This window comes from Sylvia atricapilla, chromosome 18, assembly GCF_009819655.1.
Source record: "Sylvia atricapilla isolate bSylAtr1 chromosome 18, bSylAtr1.pri, whole genome shotgun sequence".
NCBI classification, from domain to species: Eukaryota; Metazoa; Chordata; class Aves; order Passeriformes; family Sylviidae; genus Sylvia; species Sylvia atricapilla.
The window spans coordinates 4,356,263-4,379,901 of NC_089157.1; the positions used below are offsets into that span (position 1 = coordinate 4,356,263).

Below are 23,639 nucleotides of genomic sequence, written 5' to 3' on the forward strand. Positions count from 1 at the left end.
CGCCGCCCCTCACACCGGGACACCCGCCGCCCCTCACACCGGGACACCCGCCGCCCCTCACACCGGGACAGCCGCCCCTCACACCGGGACACCCGCCGCCCCTCACACCGGGACACCCGCCGCCCCTCACACCGGGACACCCGCCGCCCCTCACACCGGGAGCCGCCGCCCCTCACACCGGGAGCAGCCTCCGCCCCTCACACCGGGACAGCCTCCGTCCCTCACACCGGGACACCCGCCCCTCACACCGGGAGCAGCCTCCGCCCCTCACACCGGGAGCAGCCGCCCCTCACACCGGGACAACCTCCGCCCCTCACACCGGGAGCAGCCGCCCCTCACACCGGGACAGCCTCCGCCCCTCACACCGGGACAGCCCCCGCCCCTCACACCGGGAGCAGCCGCCCCTCACACCGGGACAACCTCCGCCCCTCACACCGGGACAGCCTCCGCCCCTCACACCGGGACAGCCCCCGCCCCTCACACCGGGACAGCCTCCGCCCCTCACACCGGGACAGCCTCCGCCCCTCACACCGGGACAGCCGCCCCTCACACCGGGACAACCTCCGCCCCTCACACCGGGACACCCGCCGCCCCTCACACCGGGACAGCCGCCGCCCCTCACACCGGGAGCCGCCGCCCCTCACACCGGGACAGCCGCCCCTCACACCGGGACAGCCGCCCCTCACACCGGGAGCAGCCTCCGCCCCTCACACCGGGAGCCGCCGCCCCTCACACCGGGAGCAGCCGCCGCCCCTCACACCGGGAGCAGCCGCCGCCCCTCACACCGGGAGCAGCCGCCGCCCCTCACACCGGGACACCCGCCCCTCACACCGGGAGCAGCCGCCGCCCCTCACACCGGGAGCCGCCGCCCCTCACACCGGGAGCAGCCGCCCCTCACGGCGGCCCCGGGGTGCCGCTCCCCGGCGCTGTGCCCGCGGGTCCCGAGGCCGGGCCGGGATCTCCCCGCTGCCCACAGCGCTGTCCCGGCGGCAGGAATTTCCGCAGGGAACCGTGGGCTCCAGCCGGGCTCCCCGCCTGGCTCATCCTCCTCCCCGCACCCCGCCCGGCCGATTAGCGGGTTTGATCACATCCTTTGGGGCTGGAGTTTGGTGTTTCACGCCAAATGTCCCGATACAGCGGCCGTGGCCATTCCTGGGGCTGCCCTCAGCTTCCCTCTAGTGGATCGGCCTAAACCAGCGGCGATCCCGGAGCTTTAGCGCCGCTCCAAACTACAAATACCAGCAGCTCCAGCACCGCTGAGAGGCCCCAGGACCCACCTCCGCTAGAATTAATGTCTCCAGTTTATTCTAGCAAATATTTATAAAGAATTTTATTTTTCACGTATAGCTATAAAAACCCACGGCAAGCAAAGCTTTTTGAAACATTCTCTCTGGCTGAGCTATTTTTTTATCTGCCTTTTTTTTTTTTTTTTTTTCCCCCATTTTTTTCTGTGGTGGGTGGCCCTTCCTACCTCATCGCAGAGTGACAGTGGCAGAAGGACCCAGACCTTTAATCCTGTTTCGCAGCAGGTTTAGCAGAGGAGCGGCTGCAGCAGCCTGGAAATGACCATGGAGAAGATCCTGAAGGCAGAGCTGAACACCAACATTCTGAAGGCGCTGGGGAGCTCTGGGGGAGGATGCATCAGCCAAGGCCAAACGTATGAGACAGACAGAGGACGGATATTTGTAAAAATCAACCACAAACCTCAGGTCAATGCCAGCAGATCGTATGATTGCATAGAGATAGCTTTTTGTTTTAAAAGCAGCTGATCGTTAATAATACATAATTATTCCAGTTCTCAGTATTCTTTTTAAAGCTGTGTATGTTTTGTATCCAGAATTATTGTAGCAGGTTTGGTTAGTGTGAAATGCAATGTGATGCAATGTGATAACCCTCAAGAGCAGGAATGATAATGGGCTATAATTCCTGTAAAAAAACCACAAAGCTGTTATTGCGGTAGTTGTAGTTTGGAAAAGCCCAGAGCTGACTTTGCATTCACTGCATTCTTTTTCATGTTCCAGTTGGAAGGATCGATAATGGGAGGGCACAAACAGGGGCCAGTACTAAAACTCATGTATTATCTTTAAAGCTACAAAAGTTTCAAACATCCCTATTGCTTTTTGTATTTCTGAAAGTAAAACTCTTGCAGCTTCTCAAGCCAAACTCATGACTTTTCTATTACTGAGTGAATATTACTAAATGAATACTTAGTTACCTTTTTTTAGCACCAGAGTACATCAGAAATTTGCTTTATCGATATCAAAATCATTCTAAACTGCCATGAAGAAGAGCACCTTTGCTTCAAAAATGCAAAGCACATGCTGAATATTTGTGCTTTGGTCTCCATCCAGTGGCCTGTGGGAAAGAAAAAGCAGTTAAAGGCTCAATGTTACCTCATTTAGCAGTGGCCACATTATCCTCTGCTGTTGCATCCATGTAGTTTGGTGTCTTCATAAGCAGCTGGAAATCAGGGTGAAATGTGACATATCCTACAACCCTGGAATGAATTTAGGAAAAAAAAAAAAAAAAAAAAAAAAGTAGTTAGGATTAAGGTCCTGAAGTCTTCATGTGTAGACTGAAGCCTTGCTGCAGCTCTCTCCTTTTATCAAGAGGAATTAACTCCTTGCCACTTTGCAAAACTCTGTTTTTTTTCCAAAGTACTCATTGTAGACATCCAGAGTTTAGCCCAAGGATGTTCTTATTCCTTGACAGGCTAGAGTAATGTTTGAAGGGGAAATGGCAAGTTTGGAAGCGATTCAGAAAACCAAGATTGTGAGAGTGCCTCAGCCCATCAAAGTGATTGACCTGCCTGGAGGAGGAGCCATGTTTGCCATGGAGTACCTAAAGATGAAGCACCTCAACAAGTATGTCCATGCATCTCTTTTTACTATGTTTTGGGGCACTTTTTTGTTTTTAATGTCTTACAGTCAGCCAGGAAACTTCATGAGCAGAGTCACTTTATTATCTCAGAGACAGAGCTTCTCTCTGCTGAGACCTGTGTTTCTCTGTGTACATACTAAAATATATGTATGTATGTATCTATATATGTGTGTGCACACTCCTTGTCCACGTTTTGCTTTTCCTGCTGTAGAAATGGCTGTCACTACCCATTTGTGTGCTGAGATGCTGCTGCAGTAAATGTAATCACAGCTGAGTTTGGCTCATCGTTCTCTCATGAGACTTTTCATTTCCTTTCCCAGCCCAGCAGGTTTCTTTAACCTTACAGGATGCTTATGTCTTTGAAACCTCTGCTTCTCTAAGTAGAACCTTCCAGTATGATTTAAGCCATGATTAAGTTAAGATGACATGAATTTGCATTTCATCTGTCAGCCAACCTGAACATGGAATTCAGGAGTTGTGTGTTGCTGAAAACAGATTTTCAGGAACACTGCTGTGCTCCAGGCCTCTATATGGGAGCAGTGTCACGCCTATGGCTCTTCTGGCAGCTTCTTGTCCAACCCATTTTATTTGGGACAATAATGGCAAGTCCACAGCCCCCACAAACAGTTTATTCTAATCCATCCCACTGTTCCTAGAAAGGATTTCTCAATGTCTAACCTTAGTCCTTCTGGTTGCAATTTTAAATCCATCATTTTCCACCCATTCTGGGCATGGAGAAGAAAATAGTTTCCATCCTTGAAACTCCTGTTAAGATATCTGTGGAGTATTTAACTGTTTTTTTTTGTTGTCTGCCTTCAGCATTAGGCAGCCTCGATTCAATCCCTGCTGAGGGCTTCTTTTCAGACTTACCCTGTCAACTGCTGTTCAGCTGATTTGGAAGGGTAAAGCCCAACAGGAGATACCATGTTCTGTTCTCTGCTGATAGTGGGGCTGATAAGGAGGAGCACACGACCCTCCTGCCTTTTCTGCTCCTGTTTGTACCACCTTGTGTTCTCTTTACCTTTCTTGCAAGAGCATTTAGTGTGTTTGCTGTATTATCTGTGTCTTCAGAGCTGTTACCAAGTAATTTACTCCCTGTTAGGTTCTTGTGAAATTGATTAAGGTTCTGTGTTTGTCAAAAATAGCCTTGGTCATACTTAATTGAGGTTTTGGTTTATTTTTTTTCTGTGTAATATTTTTTCACTTGTTTCAGTTTCATTTTGGTCTGTTTGATCCTACAGATACTCTTCAAAGCTGGGAGAGCAGATAGCAGAGCTTCATCTTTATAACCAGAAACTTGGAGAGAAGCTGAAGGCTGAGGGAAGCACAATTGGTAAAGCATTGATGTAATGTGCTGAACCAAAAAGGAAGCAATTCCTTTGGCTGTGGTACAGCATTGCTTTCAACTTTTCTAAGTCAAACTGACAATTTGGACTCTTCTTCAGTGTCAGTGAAACCTTTCAGCCTCATGTACTCTCATTCTCTTAAAATGTTCTTGAGCTTACTGAAATCCCATTTTTCCTTGCTATTGGTTTAGATAATTTACTGGTTACAGATTATTGTCCCTTAGCAAATGCAGAATTAATCTTCCTTTTAAAGATGTTGGGGATGACATTTTTGAGCTCAAATAAGTAGCAAAATATTAAAAAATGGCTGCTCCTCAAAGTGAATTAAAGCATAAATGAGAAAAAAAAATCAGCTACATAAAGAATTATTTTTTTAAGTTGTTACTATTAAAATCGGAAGTACCAGTCTGTATCTGTGTTGTTCCTGTGAGTTCAGAGGTGGTCTGGTCTGACTCTTAATGGTAGACAAATTATAATCCATTCTTTTTGAGTGAAGGCCAATTACTGGCAGGTCCCAAATAATCTGTGAATCAAACCCAAGCCACATTTAATGGCAACATGTCCAAGTGCCAGAACAGCAGACTGTGTCTCTGTATTTGGGCTCCTTTCCTGAATGTCCAACTGCTTCATCCAAAGCAAACTCACTGACTGTGACTGACCAGGCCTCCATTTCCATTCAGCATCTTCAAGTCCAAAAGATTTCTTTCCAGCTTTAGAAAGGTTTGTGACAATGAAATAAACGTAACTTATTGCTTAAAGTTATTTCTTCTGCCTTAAGTTCTGTGTTTGCAAACTTTACCATGTAAAGATCTCAAATCCCCTTACATTTATTTTATTCTGTAGGAAAAGGAGCCGGTCACTCCGAGGCCCAGTTTGTGGATCAGTTTGGATTCCACACAGCCACTTGCTGTGGTTATATCCCACAGGTATGGTCTGTTCCACAGCTCTGAAAGCCAACAGGCACTTGTAGAGGTCTGTAAACTCCTCATACCTGAGCTTGCTCCATTTGTCTGCAGCTTTCTGACCACAGCTTTGATTTCCCTGTTCCATCGCTGTTCCCTGGTACTGTGCATGTGGCCAGCAGGCACCATGGATTGAGTTAAAAAAATACTTAATAAAAATCAATGTCCCTTCATGTACCATGTTTTGGTTTTATTAACCCCTACTGTATGCATTTCTCCACTGCTTTTGGAGAGCCTCATCATGTCACATCACATGAGACATTGGAAAGGGCTCTTGGAGATAATTCTGCCATTTTCTGGCTCTGCACATGTCAGGATTTCATTCTATGATTTAATTGAATGAACCTCCAGTATCTCAAACTCTTTGCTCAGTACAACTTTTCGCCAAATTAGAAACTTGTTACCCAGTAAAAATGAATTAATACTTCTGCAGTTCCAGGAAAATTTGAAACATGACATTGAACAACTGAAATGATCTCACCAGAAACCCTCCCTCTAAAATACATTAAAAAATGGAAATGAATGAAAATAGCCAGAACTACAACTTATATTAAAGGAAGCCCCACTAAAGTGTGGTGGAGAGCAGCACTCCCAAAGCAAAACATCTGATGTCACTGTGCATTGGTCACACTGACATTGTCCAGACCATTGTGTCAGCACTGAATGTTTGAACTGGATCTCTGTTATTAACCCTGAGTGCACATATGTTAAAATTGTGAGACAAACTTGTGCTGTATTTTGCAGGTGAATGAGTGGCAGAGTGACTGGCCAGCCTTCTTTATCCGTCACCGACTCCAGGCTCAGCTGGACATGATTGAAAAGGATTATGGAGACAGAGAAGCCAGAGAACTCTGGTCACAGCTGAAAGTATGAACCATGTTTTAAATCCATTTTCTAGAATTTTAGCAAATGAGTATCAGTGGGATTGTAAAGGTGTTTTATAAGGGATTTATCCAGCTTAGAATGAAGAGCAGGGTCTGGATGAGCTTCACAGTGGGTTCAGCAACACTGTCAGCTGAACAGAATTCCTGTTATTCTTTCAATTTTTATGGATAGTGGAAAAACCCCTGTAATTCAGCATTAACATTTATTTCTGAGAATACAGCTAATAATAATAGTAATATGGTAAAATCCTAAGAGCTTGGTGTTAAGAAGTGGGTGAAATTCTGCTGCCTGGAGAGATTTGTATTTGACCTGGCCAGGCTTACAGCTGAGGCTGGTTCAGGCCATGTTCCATGCAGCACTCAGAGAGCACCAGGGATGTTCCCCCTCTCTTCTGTTCATTGGTCCAGATGCTTACTGCAGTCTTTTTTGCCATTGAAACTTTTTCGTTTAAATGAAATTATTTTATATTACTCATGACAGCCAACAGTATCCATGTCTAGAAATAATACATCAGTACCAGGTGTTGACACTAGACTATGAATTAAATGCTTTGCTAAGCTCTGTCAAGAACAATCCAGAACATTTATCACTGGCTTGTTGTTGTTGCCATCAATGTCCAAAGCACTCCATGAGGGCTGAACACAGGCAGCATTTGGCCAGCTCAGGCTCTTAATATGCTACAGAACTTAATTTTATTTATTATTTTCTTCAAAACTCTTTAATTGTTACATGTCTGTTTATGCTTTTTTCAGCCAAAGATTCCTGAAATGTTCTGTGATGTAGAAATCGTTCCTGCTCTCCTGCACGGGGATCTGTGGGCAGGGAATGTGGCTGAGGACGACTCTGGGCCGATTATATTTGACCCTGCCTGCTTCTATGGCCATTCTGAATTTGAACTGGCCATTGCTGGAATGTTTGGGGGCTTCAGCAGCTCTTTTTTCTCTGCCTATCACAGTAAAATACCCAAAGCTCCAGGATTTGAGAAACGGAACAAGTTGTATCAGCTCTTTAACTACATAAACCACTGGAACCATTTTGGGACAGGGTACAGGGGCTCTACCCTAAACATGATGAGGAAACTTCTAAAGTAACCAGGTACCTTTGAGAAATTCTGACACAGTCCTTTAGGTATGAGCTGCACCTGCTCATTCCAAGTAGCACAAACTCAGAATTGATGGTAAAACATTTGATATGGAGAAGGCTTAGCGCACTTTTGAGCCTCACTGACTAAGAGCAATTGTGTAATCTTTAACTTGGGCACTAATTTCCCTGCACAGATTCCTCCCTGCTGAAGGAAAGGGCTGCACTGTTTGTCAAGGCTCCACTGGCTTGGAAAGCAGCATGACAGTCAGCCTGTCCTTGCTCTCTCACCTTGTAGTTGCTGTGCTCCCACAGTTGTTCCACAGCAGCATCTTCCCAGTCCTGCTGCTGCTCCAGCAGTTTGTTGTGGAGAGCTGCAGCTACGGGACAGTGGTGCTGGCAGTAATAGCAAGTCCTTATGTCTGCCCTCAGTTAGTTCTGATTTAGTTTTCTGTCTGTTGCCAGCCCTTTTCCCAGGAATATTTCCATGGTCTTCTGTTTCACTTTCCTTTCCTTTTGCATGTCAATTGTCCTTACCCAAAATTTCAGTCAGATTCTGTGAATCTGAAAAATTCTCTTTTTAATTTAATGAGCAGACAAGGCCCTTTAGCTGCATTTGGCAACCATATGTAATTAGTAATATTTCTAGTATTTAATTTAATTTAATTTAATTTACTCATATTTGTTTTTCTCTTGCTATAAGAACTGAAATTCTAGTAGTATTTTCTGGAAGGATCTCTAGTTCCTTGATAATTAACTGTACAGTCAGAAGTGGATTGTTACCACTCAGTTGAGAATAGCATTTCATCGTTTTAGTGTGATATTTCAGCGTGTTGTGCTACAATAGTGACATATTTAAATAACTTTGTAAAAAGACAACAAAATGTGGGAGAGAGCCTCCATGGCTGGGTTAGAAGAAGCACCTGTGGCTGCTGGGTTGGTTGGTGCTTGATATATTTTCAGTTTTAGAAAATGAGTGCAGTGGGCAAAGCTGGTCTGTTGTGCCACCACTAGGCTTATAGAAGGAACAGTGTCAAATCTGATGGATTTGTAAGGGGTTTTATTGTTCCTTACTGCTTTATTTTTACAGAAAAATACAGAATACATACAGAGGCAGTGGGGATTTGGGGACAAAAGTGTTCAGCAAAGATATTGGTGTACAATCTGAGCTAGAGGACATTAGTGACTCTGGAGGGTTTTAATGGAAGAAAGTGGCAAGGAGAATAAAAGTAAGCACAGTCTCACAAATTGGGATTAGAAGATTTGGATATGAATGACCTGAGTATTCAGGCTTCAGATGGTTGGCATGACCAATACTAAAATATTCTATTAAAAAGTGCTCAAATATGTTTAGGCTTTTTTAAAACTTTAAATGGTAGTGCTATTAAGATTTAATAAATTTTAAAATTTGATGTTGTAATTGGTTTAAAACTGTACTTTGCTCTCTGTAAATGATACAAATAGTGAAAAAAAATTATTTCTGTTGAAATGGGAAGAATCTGTCACTGTTGGTTATAAAACTTAACAGAACTAGAACAGTGGAAAAGTGGAACAGTAGAGCTAGAACACAGCTGGGATTGTAGCTGATGGCTGGAAGATCTTGGTCTGAGGAAAGAGCAAAGTGCATGTGCACTGGTGTTTATGGATGTGAACAAACCGACCTGTGTCTCACTGGGAAGTACTTGTGAACTGAAATTTCTTCTCAAATAAAACACTTGCCTTGCAGAAACCCGGCGTTCGCTCTACATGTGTTTTGTGACTGTGGTTTGATTGAACGAATTTGAGCCTGAAGATAAAATATCTGGGTGTGGATGGAGCTGCTGGACACAGGGAAGAGCAACTACCTGTTCTGACATCCTAGCTGAGTTGAAGTTCCTCCTTGAATTTCTTGTATAATCAGTGGAGCTGCAGTTGTAGCTTTCAGGGTTCAAATGTTGTTTCCAGAATTGTATGAGGTTTAGATAATGCGTTGTGATATTGACCACGTAATGCAGTGTTTTGGTGTGGGTCGGGTAAGGAATGGAGGTCACTGCTAACGGCATCACCTGGCTGTCTCCCACACACCTTGTGCAACCGAGGTTGTCCCCACCCTTGTCCTTTTCCCCTGGGGTCCCCATGCCCAGGTGCCCACCCCTGGGGGTCCCTATCTCCATCCCTCACCCAGTGCTTGGGTGCCCATGCCTGTGTCCCCATCCTCAAGACCCCACAGTTGGGTGTCCCCCCGACTCCAGCCTAGATGTCCCATCGCTGGTGGGTGTCCCCAGGGGGGATGTCCCCATCCTCCGTGCATTTCCATGTCCCCGGTGAGTGTCCCCAATCCCCAGTAGGTCTTGTCTCCGCTGGGTGTTCCCAGGCTGGATGTCCGCATCCCCAGTGGATGTTCCTGTTTCCGGTGGGTGTCCCCAGGCTGGGTGTCCCCGTCCCCGGTGTGTATCCCCAGGGTGGGTGTCCCCAGGGTGGGTGTCCCCGTCCCCGGTGGGTGTCCCCAGGCTGGGTGTCCCCGTCCCCGGTGTGTGTCCCGGGCCGTGTCCGCCGCTCAGCTCCGGCTTCCCGCGGAGGGGCCGTGCCCGCGCTCGGAGGCGCGGCGGCCGGCTTTGTCCCTCCTGGCGGCCCGTAGCCGGGCGGGAGCGGCGGCGGCGCGGGGCGGGCCCGGGGCGGCGCCGGGCGCTTGGCGCGGCTGGTGTCTTGTCCCGCCCGGGTGGTCGCTTGTGCCGGGTGGTGGCACCGCGCCGGGCCGGAGGGGCGAAGGCAGCGGCTCCGGGAGCCCCGCGCTGCGGGCCGGCGGCGGAGGCCGGTAGGGCCGGGCGGGGCTGCGGGAGGGGCGCGGTGGCCGCATGGCGGGGCCGGGCGGGGTGTGAGGGGCGGCGGCACCGGCCCTGCCCGCACCCTGAGGGGCGGCGGGACTGAGCCTTCCCTCTGTCACTGCCAGCGCCGGGCCCGCCGGCATGGACGGAGCGGGCCGGGAGCCGGAGGAGGGCGAGGAGCGGGAGCCGGCTGCCATCAGCGACAGGAACATCCTGGACAGCTTCACCGAGAGCAGGGAGGTCACGGAGCTCATCGGGAACCTGAGGGAAGTCTTCGGCGAGCTGGTGACAAGGGAAATGGCCGTGGAACGGTTCATAGGTAAGCACGGCAGCCAAAAGGAGTGGTCCTGCTATTGCTTGATACTAGCATTTTATTATGTCTCATTCATTTTATTGTTGCTGTTTACCAAGAGAGGGTCCAAACCGCTAATTTTAGGGCCAGTGATAGTGCTGGTACTCCATCAACACATAGTTCAGATTTAGTTTTTTGCTCATTTTGTTTTCCATATAGATATTCCTTTATTACCTGGTATTTAACTACTGTGAATAAAAACATAGGTCTTAGATTCCAGAAATCTGAATTCTGGCTCATGTTGGGCCTCCAGTTTTCTATTCAAATTTAGGCCCATACTTTAGTTAAAAGTTTGTATGTCTGTCAAAGCAACTTTTAAACCTAATTATGCATCGAAACACACTCATTTTGTGCTTTAAAGTGGCAATTTCCTATTTTTACTTTTTCCTTTCATGGGAGATGTGAAGAGTGGCGTCATACAGATCATGTAAGTTTTTCCAAGCAGAGGTAACTTGGTTTGACTTTGTGCCACCTGAGGAAAGGTGTCCTGCCCCTGGGCCTCAGCTGGGCCTGGAAGGGCCATAGTGAGGTGCATGTAGCAGTGTCCTGCTCACCAGCCTGTTTCAAGGTGTGTTGGGTCAATGTTATGATGAGATGATTTGCAAAAGTTCATTCGGTGCTTTGTGTATTTGCCAACTGAATTTAGCAGACTGGCGTTTTGCAGATATTTTTGCGAAGGATGGTGAAATTGCAAAACTCACAGTCAAAATATTGACCCAGCAGCTTTGTTTTTGACAACAAGAAATGAAGTGGGTAGACAATAAAGCAGAAACCCCACATTTGGAGATGTGAGCCAGCAGAGGTTTCTCAGTGGCATTATTGTGGTTGGCTGAACTGACTGTTCCATCTAAATGATGGACCTGTAACTGTTCAGACAGAAGTCCCAGGAACCCACATTGGTGAGGTTGTTCAGCATCACAGAGGAAATGTCAGATTTCAGTGGGACAGGAAAAACCATTGCTGGAAAAATCGCCTTGCTGTGCCTCTCTGTGTCACATCATGTGGAGTGTTTCTGTGCATTTAAATTGTATTTTTGAGCTTTCTGCCTGTATATAGTTGCCCAGTAAATACAGTCTTAATATACTTTAAAAAAGATACGGTGTATATGGTTCAGTACTGCGTTATTACACTCAGTATATTCTTGGACAAAATGTCCCAAATCTGCCAAGAGGCTCAATGTGTGGGTTAGAACCCTGAAACTTAAGGAATACCTTTTCTCTGGGAACAGAAAACACAGTAATCCCCTGTTCAGAGGATTTTAATGAAAGTTTCCAAAGCACTCAGAAAAACTCATGATGCTCATTTTTTGATGAACCATTAGAAACAGAAGTTTGGGAAACAGTTTAATCTGCAACTACAATTTTGTATGAAAATATAGGAAGATCTTTTTTGAAATAATAGTTTTAGAGGATCTGGTTTAGGTTCATTCTCTTCAGCTTTTATATTTGGGGTTTTATTTTATCTTTGCCAGGCTGTGGCCTGGGAAAAGAATTTGCTCGTCAGTTCCACTTCTGCTGGAAAGCTGTTGCTTTGGTGTTGGAATTTGTGTTCACTGCTGTTTGTATGCAGCTTAAGGCATCATTAATTAAGGTGGAGAGTCAGTGATGATTAGGAGCTCAGGTTTGCCTCTTGCTGGCATTCTGGTATCCCAGTGGAATTGCACAAAGATGCTGTTGGATGGTCTGGTGCCTGAAAGTGGTTGTGCAGTGTCATCCACTGGTCAACTGCAGCACTGTTGGCTTTGAGTCATGTCTTAAATGTAAGTGTTGATGTGTCAACACTTCAAAAGGACAGAGAGTGAAGTTGTTTGTGAGAAAAACAAATACAGAAAAGGGGATGTTAAGGAGGTTTTAGTTTTCTGATTCAAAAGCTATTTTCTGACCAAATAGCTAAAATGAGCCAGGCAATCTCCAGTGCCACACTGGATCACTTAATGATCTCCTTGGGAATACTGCTTTTATTTCTATAGCTGCTTTTTTCTGACTCTGGATTTAAATTAAAAAGATTTTGTGTCTGAAAGCTCTGGCAAGTTATTTGTATTTTTTCCAGTATTCAATTTCAATTTTTCCTTTCTCAAGTCAGTATCCAAAATGAAGAGACCGTGTTACTGGCAGCAAAATAGAGTAAGGGATGTGAACAGTTTTAAGGAGCACAGTGGTAAGAGCTGCAGTTTGTGTCTGTTGAGGTTAAAATTTGTTAAGGATTCTTTGTTCTTTGCTGAATAATTCCCTGTATTCTATTTCAAAATAAGAAACTAGTTCTGAGGTGTCCCCTCATTGCAGAGTGTTACTTGTGGGAGGTTTGTCCAAGGAATTTGGAGAGGCTCCTGGGAGTGTGTTGATGGTTCAGTGTAGGTAAATGAGTGCAGTGGGGGCTGACTGTGCTTGTGCTGTTACTTGGAGCTATACACTGCTCTGGTTGGAGGGGACCCTAAAGATCATCCCATTCCACCCTCCCTGCCATGAGCAGGGACACCCTCCACTAGACCAGGCTGCTCCAAACTCCATCCACTCCATGGTTTTCTAACTTTGTGACCTCCCTTACAGGTAGTGGCAGCTCAGGGATGCAGAATTCTTCAGCTAAAACTGTTCAGAATCAGAGGGTATCTCACAGTTAAGGCTCTGGAAGAGCCTTAGAGTAGTTTTTTACAGATATCCTTTCATTTTCAGGTATCATGGACAAGTACCAGGAGCAGCCTCACCTTTTGGATCGCCACTTAGGTAGGAGTGTCATCCTTAAATAATTTTTGTGTCTATATTTAAAAATCTGTTACTCTGGAAGATCTGGGTTTACATTACAGGGTTCCTGTGGCTGATAGTACTTCCATTCTATAATTGCTGTCTCCCTCTGTTCTGTAAGAAGCACAAGAAACTCTGTGAGCTGCATGCAGTCTCACTGGTTTTTCTCTCCTTTCACCAGAGGGGATGATGAATTCCTTGTTGGAGATAGTACGGGATAGTGGATCTCCTCCCCTGCTAGTTCACCTGGCTTTTAAATTTCTCTACATCATTACAAAGGTAAAGAAATCCTAAATTGAATGTTCTTTAACTGAAATTTGTAAGTTACGAATATTTTGTATGTTATTTTCAGAAATATTAAAATAAATAAGTGTGTAATGCGATTAAATATTTTAAACTGTACTGTTTAAAATATTTAGATTAGTTGAATATTTAGATAGTTCAAATATTTAGATAAGTTAAAATAAAAGATTTGTTTTCTTGTTTCCCATTTTCATGATAACTTATGTTATTTAATGATCCAGATTAGTAAAAATCGAGGTCTGAATGCAAAAGAAATTGCAGACATGGAGATAATGAGTGATAAAACATGAGTTATAACATTGAAGAGTAAAGTGTGATGAACAATCAGATGAATGTGGATGTAGATGACTTTACATTTGAGCACAAGAAAATATTTTTGGGCTGTAAGAGCTGAGCCCTGGCAATGGTGGCTCAGTATCCATCCCTGGGATACTGGATACCCCATGGGTGTGGTCCTGGGCACCCTGCTGGGGTCACTGTGCTTTACCTGGAGAGTTGGACTAGACAATCTCCAAATGTCCCTTCTTTTAAAGTTAATTATCATTTCATGAATTCTTAATCATTTTGTAAAAACACAAATATCACAAGGTATTTAAGACTCTAATTTGCATGCTTACTCTCCTTATGACATGAGGATCCTAATCAAGAAGTTCCTCCAAGGGTCTTTCCTTTCCCCTTGGTTTGTGCTGGTGCTGGATGGGTGACTGAAATTTAACTGAATTTCTGCTTTAGGTGAGAGGGTACAAACGTTTCCTGCCACTGTTCCCTCATGAAGTCCGGGACCTGCAGCCTGTTTTGGACATGCTTGCAAAGCAGAACCCAAAAGACACTGAGGTGAGGACTTGCTGTACTTTTTGTTTAACTTTTATGTCTCCAGTGGAAAAAGCTGAAGGAAAAAATTGGGGAAAAAAGTATATAAAGGAGTGACAGAACCTGTGTCTGGTGTTAACAGCTGGATTTGCTGTGAAAATCATTATCTTGTCACAGGAGAAATAAAAAAATCTCCCCAAGGAGAGATCTTGATTTTCATTCATGGGATTTGTTCCAAGGATTTAGAAGCAGTGGCAGTAGAGGTGCAAGTAGAACCTTTGACCACTCATGTAAGGAAGAAATTGATTGTAACAAGAGTAAGAAGAAAGGCAGTGAAAGGCACTGAACCACTAAAAGGAGTAACTGAAAAATCATCCAGTCTGACTCCAGGTTATTGTAGTTTATGTTCTTATATTTTTAAATAAGGAGAAAGAAGAACTCCGAAGAGCTGCTTAAGATAGATGAATTTTAAGAGAGATCATTATCAATTATAAGTAACAGAAATTATGGATTTGAAGACAATAATACTATTGTTGCTCTAAATTAAAGCACTTTTAAAAATAAACATCAATTCTGACACTTTGCTGCTGTAGGTGTACAGCTTTAAAGCTTGAAAAACTTCCTTCTTCCTTCTCAAGTTGTTTCAATAAACCCATGAAAGCGGTACATAAGAAATTAAGGAGAAAAACATACTTCTGTTATATTTATGTGTGGAGCCATGGATAGGCCGAGGGAAGGAAAAAGCAGGAAAATGGGAAGAAACAGTTTTTCTTTGGGAAGCAAACAAGATTGTCTAGATTTCTGATTGAGTGGGAGGGTCCATTAATTTTGTTATCGTTTTGCTGTTTGGGATCCCTTGTAGTTCTGTCTCCTCTGGAGTTTCAGGGCATTCACACTGGGAGTTTTCTCTACTCATCTTTGAAAATTCCTTGGAGGCAGGGGGTAGTTTGTGCCCTCAGCACTTCATGTTACAGAAAATGAAGTAAAAGCTCTTTGTTTGACCATTTCCAGACTTGGGAAACTCGCTACATGCTCTTGTTGTGGCTGTCCATGATCTGCCTGATTCCTTTTGACCTGGCCCGTTTTGATGGAAACCTCGTTTCTGTGGAAGGGCAGGCTCGGCAGCCAACCATGGATCGCATCCTGGACATAGCAAAGGTGAGGAGAACACGTCCTGCAATGCTTTCAGAACTGGGATGTTTGGCTCAGTTATTCAGTATGTGATAAAGATTAATATGTTCTGTGTATTCCTCAATGATATTCTTCTCTGTATGTTATTTAAGCCTGTATTTTTGTGTCTGATTTGTAAAGAATTTTTTTGATACTTCTGGATCTTCAGTCTGTTGTTTGCTGCTTTAGAGTCAGGTGAGACTTGTTTCTCCTGATGTAATAAACCATTTTATTTGAGGTGAACCCCTGCCTTTGCATATGTTAGAGGCTTTCAACGCTTGAAAGTGCCTGAGAGCTTCTTCTGAAATCCAAATCTGAAGGAAACACTGAGGAAATCAGTGTTTGGTCAGAGTGAGCAACTTTGGAAGCTGTGACTGTGTGAAGATTTTTAAACAAACACGTGAAGTTTCAGTGGGTGTCAGCCCACGTGCCTGACTTAGCATGCCTTTGAGATAAAAATAAACCACCTCCTCTTCCCCACAGGTACCCAAACAGCTCAGGCTTGCAGCACTAAGGGGCTTACTGCTTATAGGCCAATGTCTCTGTGAGTTAAGGTTTTGGTAATAAACCTGCTTTAAAAGGCATACAAAAGGAGACTCTGCCTCAGATACAGTTTGTTAAATGGGAAAATGAGCTTTCTACTGTCTTTAACCTCAGTTTGTAATCATAATAATGGCATAATGTGTGTAATCATCATATTTGTCATGTAAATATTCAGTCGTGTATTATGTACAGAGTTGTTACATAGTTGGTTTTTTATCTCCATGTGTGAATTCTTTTACAGTCAGTTTTCTTTTCCCTTTAGTGTTACCTGGTTGTCAGTGACAAGGCTCGGGATGCAGCTGCTGTGCTAGTGTCCAAGTAAGTCTCTTTTGTGCATCTTGGCAGAAAGGCTCCCATTCCTTCTGCTGTTTCTTAATCTGACCTGACAGTGTTGGGAGGGCTGGAAGTTGCCAGCTGTCTGTGGGATATTACTGTCGCTTGAATTGGATGCAGTAGTGTTAGAAATCCTGCTTCCTCTGCACGTGAAAATAAATTGGAAAGACCATAAGCAGGGGTAGTGCACACATGTCTCTTGTTTCAGTATCTATTTCAGTCCACATTCCTGGATATTCTAGAGGAAGAAGCCTTTAGTCAGCTCAGGTTGTGATTTGGTTTTTTTCTCCTTTGTTTTTAAAGCAGTAAAAGCCCCGAGTCTGCACTGCAGCCTGTGCTCAGCAGGGGGCGCTGCCCGCGCAGCTTTGGCGCTGTCGGGACAGAGGGACACAGTGGGATAGGGGACAGAGAGGGACATGGGGACAGAGGGACACGGGGATAGGGGACACAGTGGGACACGGGGATGAGGGGACAGAGAGGGACATGGGGACAGAGGGACACGGGGATGGGGACACAGTGGGACACGGGGATAGGGGACAGAGAGGGACACGGGGACAGAGGGACACGGGGATGGGGACACAGTGGGACACGGGGATGAGGGGATACAGTAGGACGTGGGGACAGAGGGACACGGGGATGGGGACAGTGGCACATGGGGATAAGGAGACAGAGTGGCACACAGGGTCAGCGGATGTGGGGACAGTGGAACATAAGGACAGCAGGACCTGGGGACATGAGGACAGAGTTGGGGACAGTGGGACATGGGGACACAGGGACATTGGGAGATGGGGGCAGTGGATGTGGGAGGGTCACAGCCTTAACACCTGCATTCATCTTCTCTGGGTTAAGATGGACTACATTTATGGGATTAATCAAAATAGTTGTTAAATATAATGTTAGTAGAGCAGACCTTGTCTTGTCTTTTTAGGAGGTAACCGTCTGTGAACTTACTTTAAATTTATTCTGAGCTTCAGTCACAGGACTCAAGGCTTTAGAAATTTATATTTAGGGATTAATGCTACAGGTCTGAATCTGATGGCAAGTCAAACACTTTTGGTTTAGAATGTGCAGTGTCATGCAGAAAATTCATGAAGGACTCGAGACCAGATTCACAGTTCCCTGGTGACTCATCTTATGCTTTTCTGGTTTATTTTGAAATATATCAGAGCAAAATTCAAGAGACTGCATGAATTATTGGTGCAGTCTTGAAAAAGTCTTGCCTGTTACATACTTATTTTGACAAGGTTTGTCTCTCTATCCTTGCCTGTGAGGGAGGGCAGGCCCTGGCACAGGGTGCCCAGAGAAGCTGTGGCTGCTCCAGCCCTGGAAGTGTCCAAGCCCAGGCTGGACAGGGCTTGGAGCAACTTGGGATAGTGGAAGGTGTCCCTACCCATGGCAGAGGGTGGAACTGCCTGAGTTTTAAGATCCTTTTCAACCCAAACCATTCTATGATAATTCTGTGATCTTAATTAATTTTTGTAATCATTTTGGAATCAATAATTAGAAATTGGCTGTTTACGTATTTGTATGGGTAACGTGCCTTGTCACAGGCTCACAGACGCAGAGGATTTGAGATGACAGTGTGACACAGTGAATTATTCTTGAACATTCATATAGGCCTTCTTCACTTCCTAAAATCCCAAACTAACCAAGAGTAGTAGATTCGTGAAGGTACACCCAGTATTTGGAAGCCTTCTCAAGTAAGGATGACAATAATTTTAAAAGATTCTTTCATCACATTATGCATAATTGAATTTGCACTTTGAATTTTCAATTGTACTTTAGTTGTAAAACTAAACTTTGAGTGGAAGCTTACATACAGCAATTTTATTGATTGCAGCTTTGTGTTCACCAGAGCTTTGTGCCCATGCAGTGCTCTGCCCTTGGTTTCAGGGGGATTTCACCACTGTCCTGCACCCTGACACTGAGTCCTATGCAGGCACCTTGTTAGTTCTCTCCCTTTCCCCTTCCCCTTCCCCTCTTTCTCTTCTCCTTCTGTTTATTGGATGAATTAATTTTAATTAAGAGTATATGTTCAGAACAAAAATGGTGATAGAATACATTAAGCTGGTGCTAGTACTAAGTGTGCAAGGCAGTAGTGGTAGTGTGTAGTGGACTTATTTAGTTGATTATGAAAGCACAATTTTCACAATAGCCTGGTGATTTAAACACTTCACCAGAAATTAGAAATTGGCTCCAAGCCCGTTCCCTGTTCTCACATCCCCAAAGCCAGTTCTGAGCATAATCATTCTGACATGAGGTCCCTGTGCCATCTCCCTGGAGCTGGACTGTTACTTGGGTGGGCAGGAGCACAACGGTCCTGGGCCAGATGGAGGGATAAGATACAGGAGTCTGACTGTAGCACACTCTGGGAAAGTCCGTGGGGAGGAGGAGAAAGTCTTGGCCCTGATCTGTGCTCCAAGGAGTTTCTGACTTTCAAGTGAAGTTTAGAAACATCAGGATTCAAGACCTCCTGTTTTCCAAAGGGAGCTGCTTCTCACGGGGCAAAGGAGCTGGAGTATATTTCAGGAATTCTCCTTACTGCCTGCTCAGTGAGTGGTTGCAGTAGGAGGAGATGAGGCTGATCCTTATCCTGCTCTTAGTCTGGAGGTTAGGGCACTCCTTTGGGAAAGAGGGATTTAAACTCCTTGGGGCTGAGGAAGGGTCTAAAAACCAGCTCAGCCACTTCACAGGTCACTTCTCTCACTTGTGCCCTTGGGCCAAAGGCAGCTTCATCCTTCACAACCCAAAACAACCCTCCTGCAGCTCACCCCGGGTCCTCATGGTTCTGCCTCTGAGCACCGCAGGGGCTGGCTGGGAAGGCAGTCCATCCCTCAGCTCACTGTTGAGGTGTTCTCTGTATTTAATGTATTTAATACCCTGTCAGTCAGCTCTTGGTGCTGCTTCCCTGTTATCTGTAGGTGTAGGAAGGATCCAGGTCCTGGCTCTGGGGCACATCCTCTTTGAATTCCATGAGTTGTGCTGGGTGGGCTGGTGTTTCCGTGGGTGAGTTGAGAACAAGTGTAGTCTGAATCACTGCTGGAACAGGACCGGGTTTGTAGGTGCCAGGACACTGAAGTGATGCCCTGACTGCAGCTTGGCTGCTCAGAGGAGGACTGAGAGTAGGTTTATGGTAGTTTAGCCATGAGTGACATCTTTTCCCTTCTCTAAGATAGCTAAAAACATATCTCTTGACCCATCTAGTGTGTTAAATAGCATGTGTTTGACCTTTTCAAATATCCGAAACTCCAAATGTAGCCCTGCTGGTTGCTCGTTCTGGGTCTGGCTGCTGACAAGTGCAAAAGGGATCCAGTGCTGATTTCCACTGCTTATCAAATTTGCCGAATGGCTGGTTTTGATGAGAGAGGTGAAGAATCATCCTATTTGTTTCAGCTTTTCAATGATTCTAATGAAAATAATTTCTTAAAAGCTTTGGAATTTTTGTTGCTTAACAGTTAAGGTAAGAAATTTCTAGAAGCCAAGTTTTTAGCTGGGTTTGAAGTGAAAGCAAAATTCCAGATCAGAGCCTTGCTCAGAAACAGCTGGGCTAAACATAGGATGGTTTCAGTCCCATCCTCTGTGTTCTGGGGAAATACACACTGAAGAATTGTTTCCAGTTTGGGTAGGAGGAAAAACAGTTTTTCATTGGGTGTCATAAAGTCAATGGCTGCAGTGTTTTTCTTTTTTTTTTTTCCTCTGGCAGGTTTATTGTCCGCCCTGATGTCAGGCAAAGCAGGATGGCAGATTTCCTGGACTGGGTGCTCTCCATGTTATCCAAATCCTCCTCCCAGACCATGGAAGGCACTGTCATTGTGAATGGCATGCTCCAGGCCCTGGTAAATACTAGTTTTCCCTTAAAAGATAGACAGTTGGGTTTGTGGCCTCTGTACTGCTGCAGGAGGCCTTTGATAGCAAATGCACAGAGGAATTCCTGGCAATGAAAAAAAGAGAATTTCCTCCACAGCAGTTTAGGCAATATAACTTCCCATGCATGTTTTCTTTTTCTGTCATCCCCAAATGTAAGTGAAGTTGCCAATACAGATACTCATCAATAACTCTCAAAATAGCAGTCATTCCAGTAGATTTGGGTTTGTTTGCTAATCTGAGTGAATTTTTTGTTCAATGCCCTTTCCTTGTGAATTGATAATGGTGTGTGACTCAAAAGAGCCGAATTCTTAGTTTGGGTTTTAAAATGGACATACTGTGCATGGGAAAAAAATCTACAGTACCTGAACTGCTGTTCCAGGGCAGTGCTGCTCTTGTACATCCTAAGAAGGGCTATTTATAAAAGCTTTGTTGTAGTTTTACACCCTTAAAAGTGCTGGGGGTGTGTTTTGAAATCCTGGGGTAACAGTTCTGATGTGTGTGCGGGTTTTGATGTCCGAATGTATTTGGGCAGAATGGAGGTGTTTGTGTGGGGGGAGGAGTTGTTGCTCCTTTTGGTTTGGTTGTTGACCAAGGCAGTGCAGGTGAAGACAGATCACGAGCCCTTGTGCAGTCTTTGCAGTTGCACAGGTTTGAGGATTTGCTGGTGTTTGTACAAGTTTTGGTAATTTGCATAAATTTGCTACTCTTTTTAACGAGTCACTAAGAGGACTTGTGTGCAGTGTGGTACTAAACATCAAAGCAAGGGTCTGGAGCAAGTGTGTGAGGTGTGGGGTTTTTTTGGTTATTTCTTTTTCCTCTTGAGCTCTTCCAAATCAGAAGGGAGAAGAAATGATCTATATTTAGAATAACTGAGGACCTGCTGCTTAAGCAGGAGGAAGCATTATTTGTGTGCATTGCAGCGTTTCAAAAGGCAGAATGATGTTTCATCATTTTATTGTCAGATCTGGAAAGGGAGACTGACTGTTTGCCATTCCCGGGGCATGATGAGACCTGCAGGATGTATAATGCATTAGTGTTTTGTCATAATTCCTTTGAGTTTGGCTTTGGCTCCATCCACCTGTTCATTAGTGCGCACTAAGCGAAACAGGTGAATACTCAACAAGTAGAATCGAAACCAGAATGTGATACAATAGACCTGGGAGCAGAGCCTGCTGCTTTGCTTTTCTGTGATTTTTTTTTTTTTCCCTCTCCACAGCTCATAACTCCTGTTCCAGTTGGTAAATATGAGCAGATTTGTGAAGCTTTTTCTTGCATTTAGTCTTCAATTTCTCCTTTCAGTCACTACAATGAATTGTATCATTAGGGAGTAAAGGTTTTCAGAATGGTGTGTGTACAGGTATGTGTGTAGGTGCTTAAGGGGAGCAGGAAATACTTATTTCAAGAGTTAAATGTTATAAATATTATGTTTCTATATAATTACATATATTCTTAATATTAAGATTTTTTTCTTGTACTTGTAGCAACACTGTGTTGTCAAAAATATCAGCTGAAAGTAAGTGTTTGAAATAAGTAAACACTTCTCTTAACATGCAAGATTCTAACTTTATATGATATATGATATATTGAATTTATTCTATGAACAAATACAATATATTTTAACATAACAAGTAATCACTGAATGTGTAAAGCAGAGCACATCCACATGAGGGGCAGCTAAAAGTTGTGGCAACAAGCTTCAGAATTCTTTGCCCCTGGATACCTCCAACACTCTGTTACCTTTAAGAGTCAAACTGCAGCTGTTTGGCCATCTCTCTGAACAAGCAGGAGAAAAAAGACCATTTTTCAGTTTCTGGTCAGTACAGCAAGGCGGGTTTTGGGATTGTGACAGGTTTTGGGAGTGATGTAGCCCACCAGAGTGGGGATAAAAAGTCTCTCCACATTGGAGCCAGGTGGGGCTGCCCCGAACAGGCTGGGTTTTGGTTGGGTTAGGATTTTGTGCCACTCATGGTCTGCATTTACTGAGCGGCATGGAAAAATTGCTCGGAAAAGACACGAAACTCCTGCATTTCAATGAACTGAAACTGCAAGTCAGGGACGCAGTGAGTAGTTGGCCGTGGCTGCACTTTGATCTGCCTCTTCGTGGCCGTGAGCCTGGCTGATCAGGTGTGTGCTGCTGTTTCATCTCACTCAGCGTTCTGTGCAGAACGAGTCCGGCCGTTCCGCGGCTCCTGTCGGAACACGCACCCGGCGTTGCATATTGTAATTGCACTGGGGCCTTTGGCTCTCTGCTGCCTTCCACCTGTCCTCAGTAACTCACCATTTCCCAATGGGGGGCACCAGCAGGCGCCTCTGCTGACACTGTTTCAAATTCAGCCTTTCGAAGTGCCCTCCTTTGTTGAAACCTGTGTTGCGCTATGGCATTTAGTTCACTGTTGTGCTCCTTGAAGGAGCACCTCGTTGTGCTTGTTTGAAGGAACAGAAATATTGGATTATTAAGAAATTGCTACTTTTTTATAACATTTGTTTACTTGAAGGAAACTTCGAGCCTGTTTCAAGAATCTGCATTTTAAATTCTCTTGGTCTGGAGGTTTGCTTTTAAACCTGCCATTATATCAAACAGCTTTTTAGTTATCGCTGCAGGGCGCAGCACTCCCAGTTCTTGCGTGACAGAGATGTCATCACGTTGAGGTAGCCTTGGGCATTGAAACTTATTAAACCTTATTTGTTTTATAAGTGATTCAGTATACAAGTGTGAGTAATAATTAAAAAAAATAAAACGCCCTACACAGTGATCTGATGAAACTCGAGAGTCTTAAGAACGAGGCATTTCCCTGAGCTGTCTCTAATGCAAAGGTTATTTAGCAATAGCTACATGCTTATGTAAATTTGGCTTCAGGGAAGAAAGAACTCTCTAACTCCATTCTTTCAGACCCAGAGGCACAAAAATAAAATATTTCCAAATAGAATGTTTCCCAAGTCTCTGTATTTTTGGCATTCTCAAAGAATTGGCTGTATTGGGATTGTCTATTTGTGTTATTTTTTAAAAAAAGGGGTTGTTGCTTAGTGGTTTGGTGATAAAGGTGTAGAAGAAGCAGTGTTGGTGAAGATACAAAAATTCCTATGTCTGCAGCTACCAAGGGCACTGACTCCTTTCTGCTCGTGCCATTCTCTCCTGCCTGTCATGGAGTATTTCTTCTAATGTGGCCTTGTCTGATACTGCTGGGTTTTTCTCTTCTCACCAAAAGTTTTGTGGTTTATTCAAAGTTCAGAAGCTCTGTTATCATAAAGCTGTTTCTTTTTCTTGTTAGAATGTAGTACTATCTCAAGCTGCTAAATTTTTTTTTCTTTTGAGTATTTAAAATCCGTGGGTTTTGGTAATCTCAAGATGGAAAGGAGATACTCTGTCAGCTCTCCATGTGTTAGTCTAAGCATTTCAGATGTTCAGCTGATAAACAGGGATCACATGAAAGCTGCCATTGCTGTGTTGGTGTCTGTCAGCGTTCGTGTCATGTTGATGCTCAACACCCAAACACGTGCAGCCCACAGCAGGAATGCTGCTTGTGTAGAGGCACAGTAAGACAAGGCCTTTAACTAACCCATTTTAC

The 23,639-nt window shown here is 44.5% G+C and overlaps 2 protein-coding genes across 2 annotated transcripts in view; both read left to right on the forward strand.

The window, feature by feature from the left end:
* Positions 1–1,240: 1,240 nt before the first annotated feature.
* FN3K (fructosamine 3 kinase) lies at positions 1,241–9,134 on the forward strand. Its single transcript, XM_066332113.1, has 6 exons — positions 1,241–1,709; positions 2,713–2,864; positions 4,122–4,213; positions 5,070–5,152; positions 5,933–6,055; positions 6,826–9,134. The coding sequence occupies exons 1-6, from the start codon at positions 1,563–1,565 to the stop codon at positions 7,162–7,164; spliced, it is 936 nt and encodes a 311-aa protein (XP_066188210.1). The 5' UTR covers positions 1,241–1,562; the 3' UTR covers positions 7,165–9,134.
* A 949-nt stretch (positions 9,135–10,083) lies between these two features.
* TBCD (tubulin folding cofactor D) overlaps positions 10,084–23,639 on the forward strand; it is a 114,773-nt gene continuing 101,217 nt past the window's right edge. Inside the window, exons 1-7 of the mRNA XM_066332116.1 lie at positions 10,084–10,276; positions 12,979–13,029; positions 13,229–13,326; positions 14,083–14,184; positions 15,172–15,318; positions 16,136–16,191; positions 19,910–20,042. Of these exons, the coding sequence (XP_066188213.1) occupies positions 10,099–10,276; positions 12,979–13,029; positions 13,229–13,326; positions 14,083–14,184; positions 15,172–15,318; positions 16,136–16,191; positions 19,910–20,042 (765 nt within the window). The 5' untranslated portion in view covers positions 10,084–10,098. The remainder of the gene's footprint in view (positions 10,277–12,978; positions 13,030–13,228; positions 13,327–14,082; positions 14,185–15,171; positions 15,319–16,135; positions 16,192–19,909; positions 20,043–23,639) is intronic.

Coding starts and splice junctions, on each gene's coding strand:
- FN3K (XM_066332113.1), top strand. CDS start 1,563: ATGACCATGGAGAAGATCCTGAAGGCAGAGCTGAACACCAACATTCTG. Junction 1,710..2,712: donor AAATCAACCACAAACCTCAG/GTCAATGCCAGC, acceptor ATTCCTTGACAG/GCTAGAGTAATGTTTGAAGG. Junction 5,153..5,932: donor GCTGTGGTTATATCCCACAG/GTATGGTCTGTT, acceptor TGTATTTTGCAG/GTGAATGAGTGGCAGAGTGA.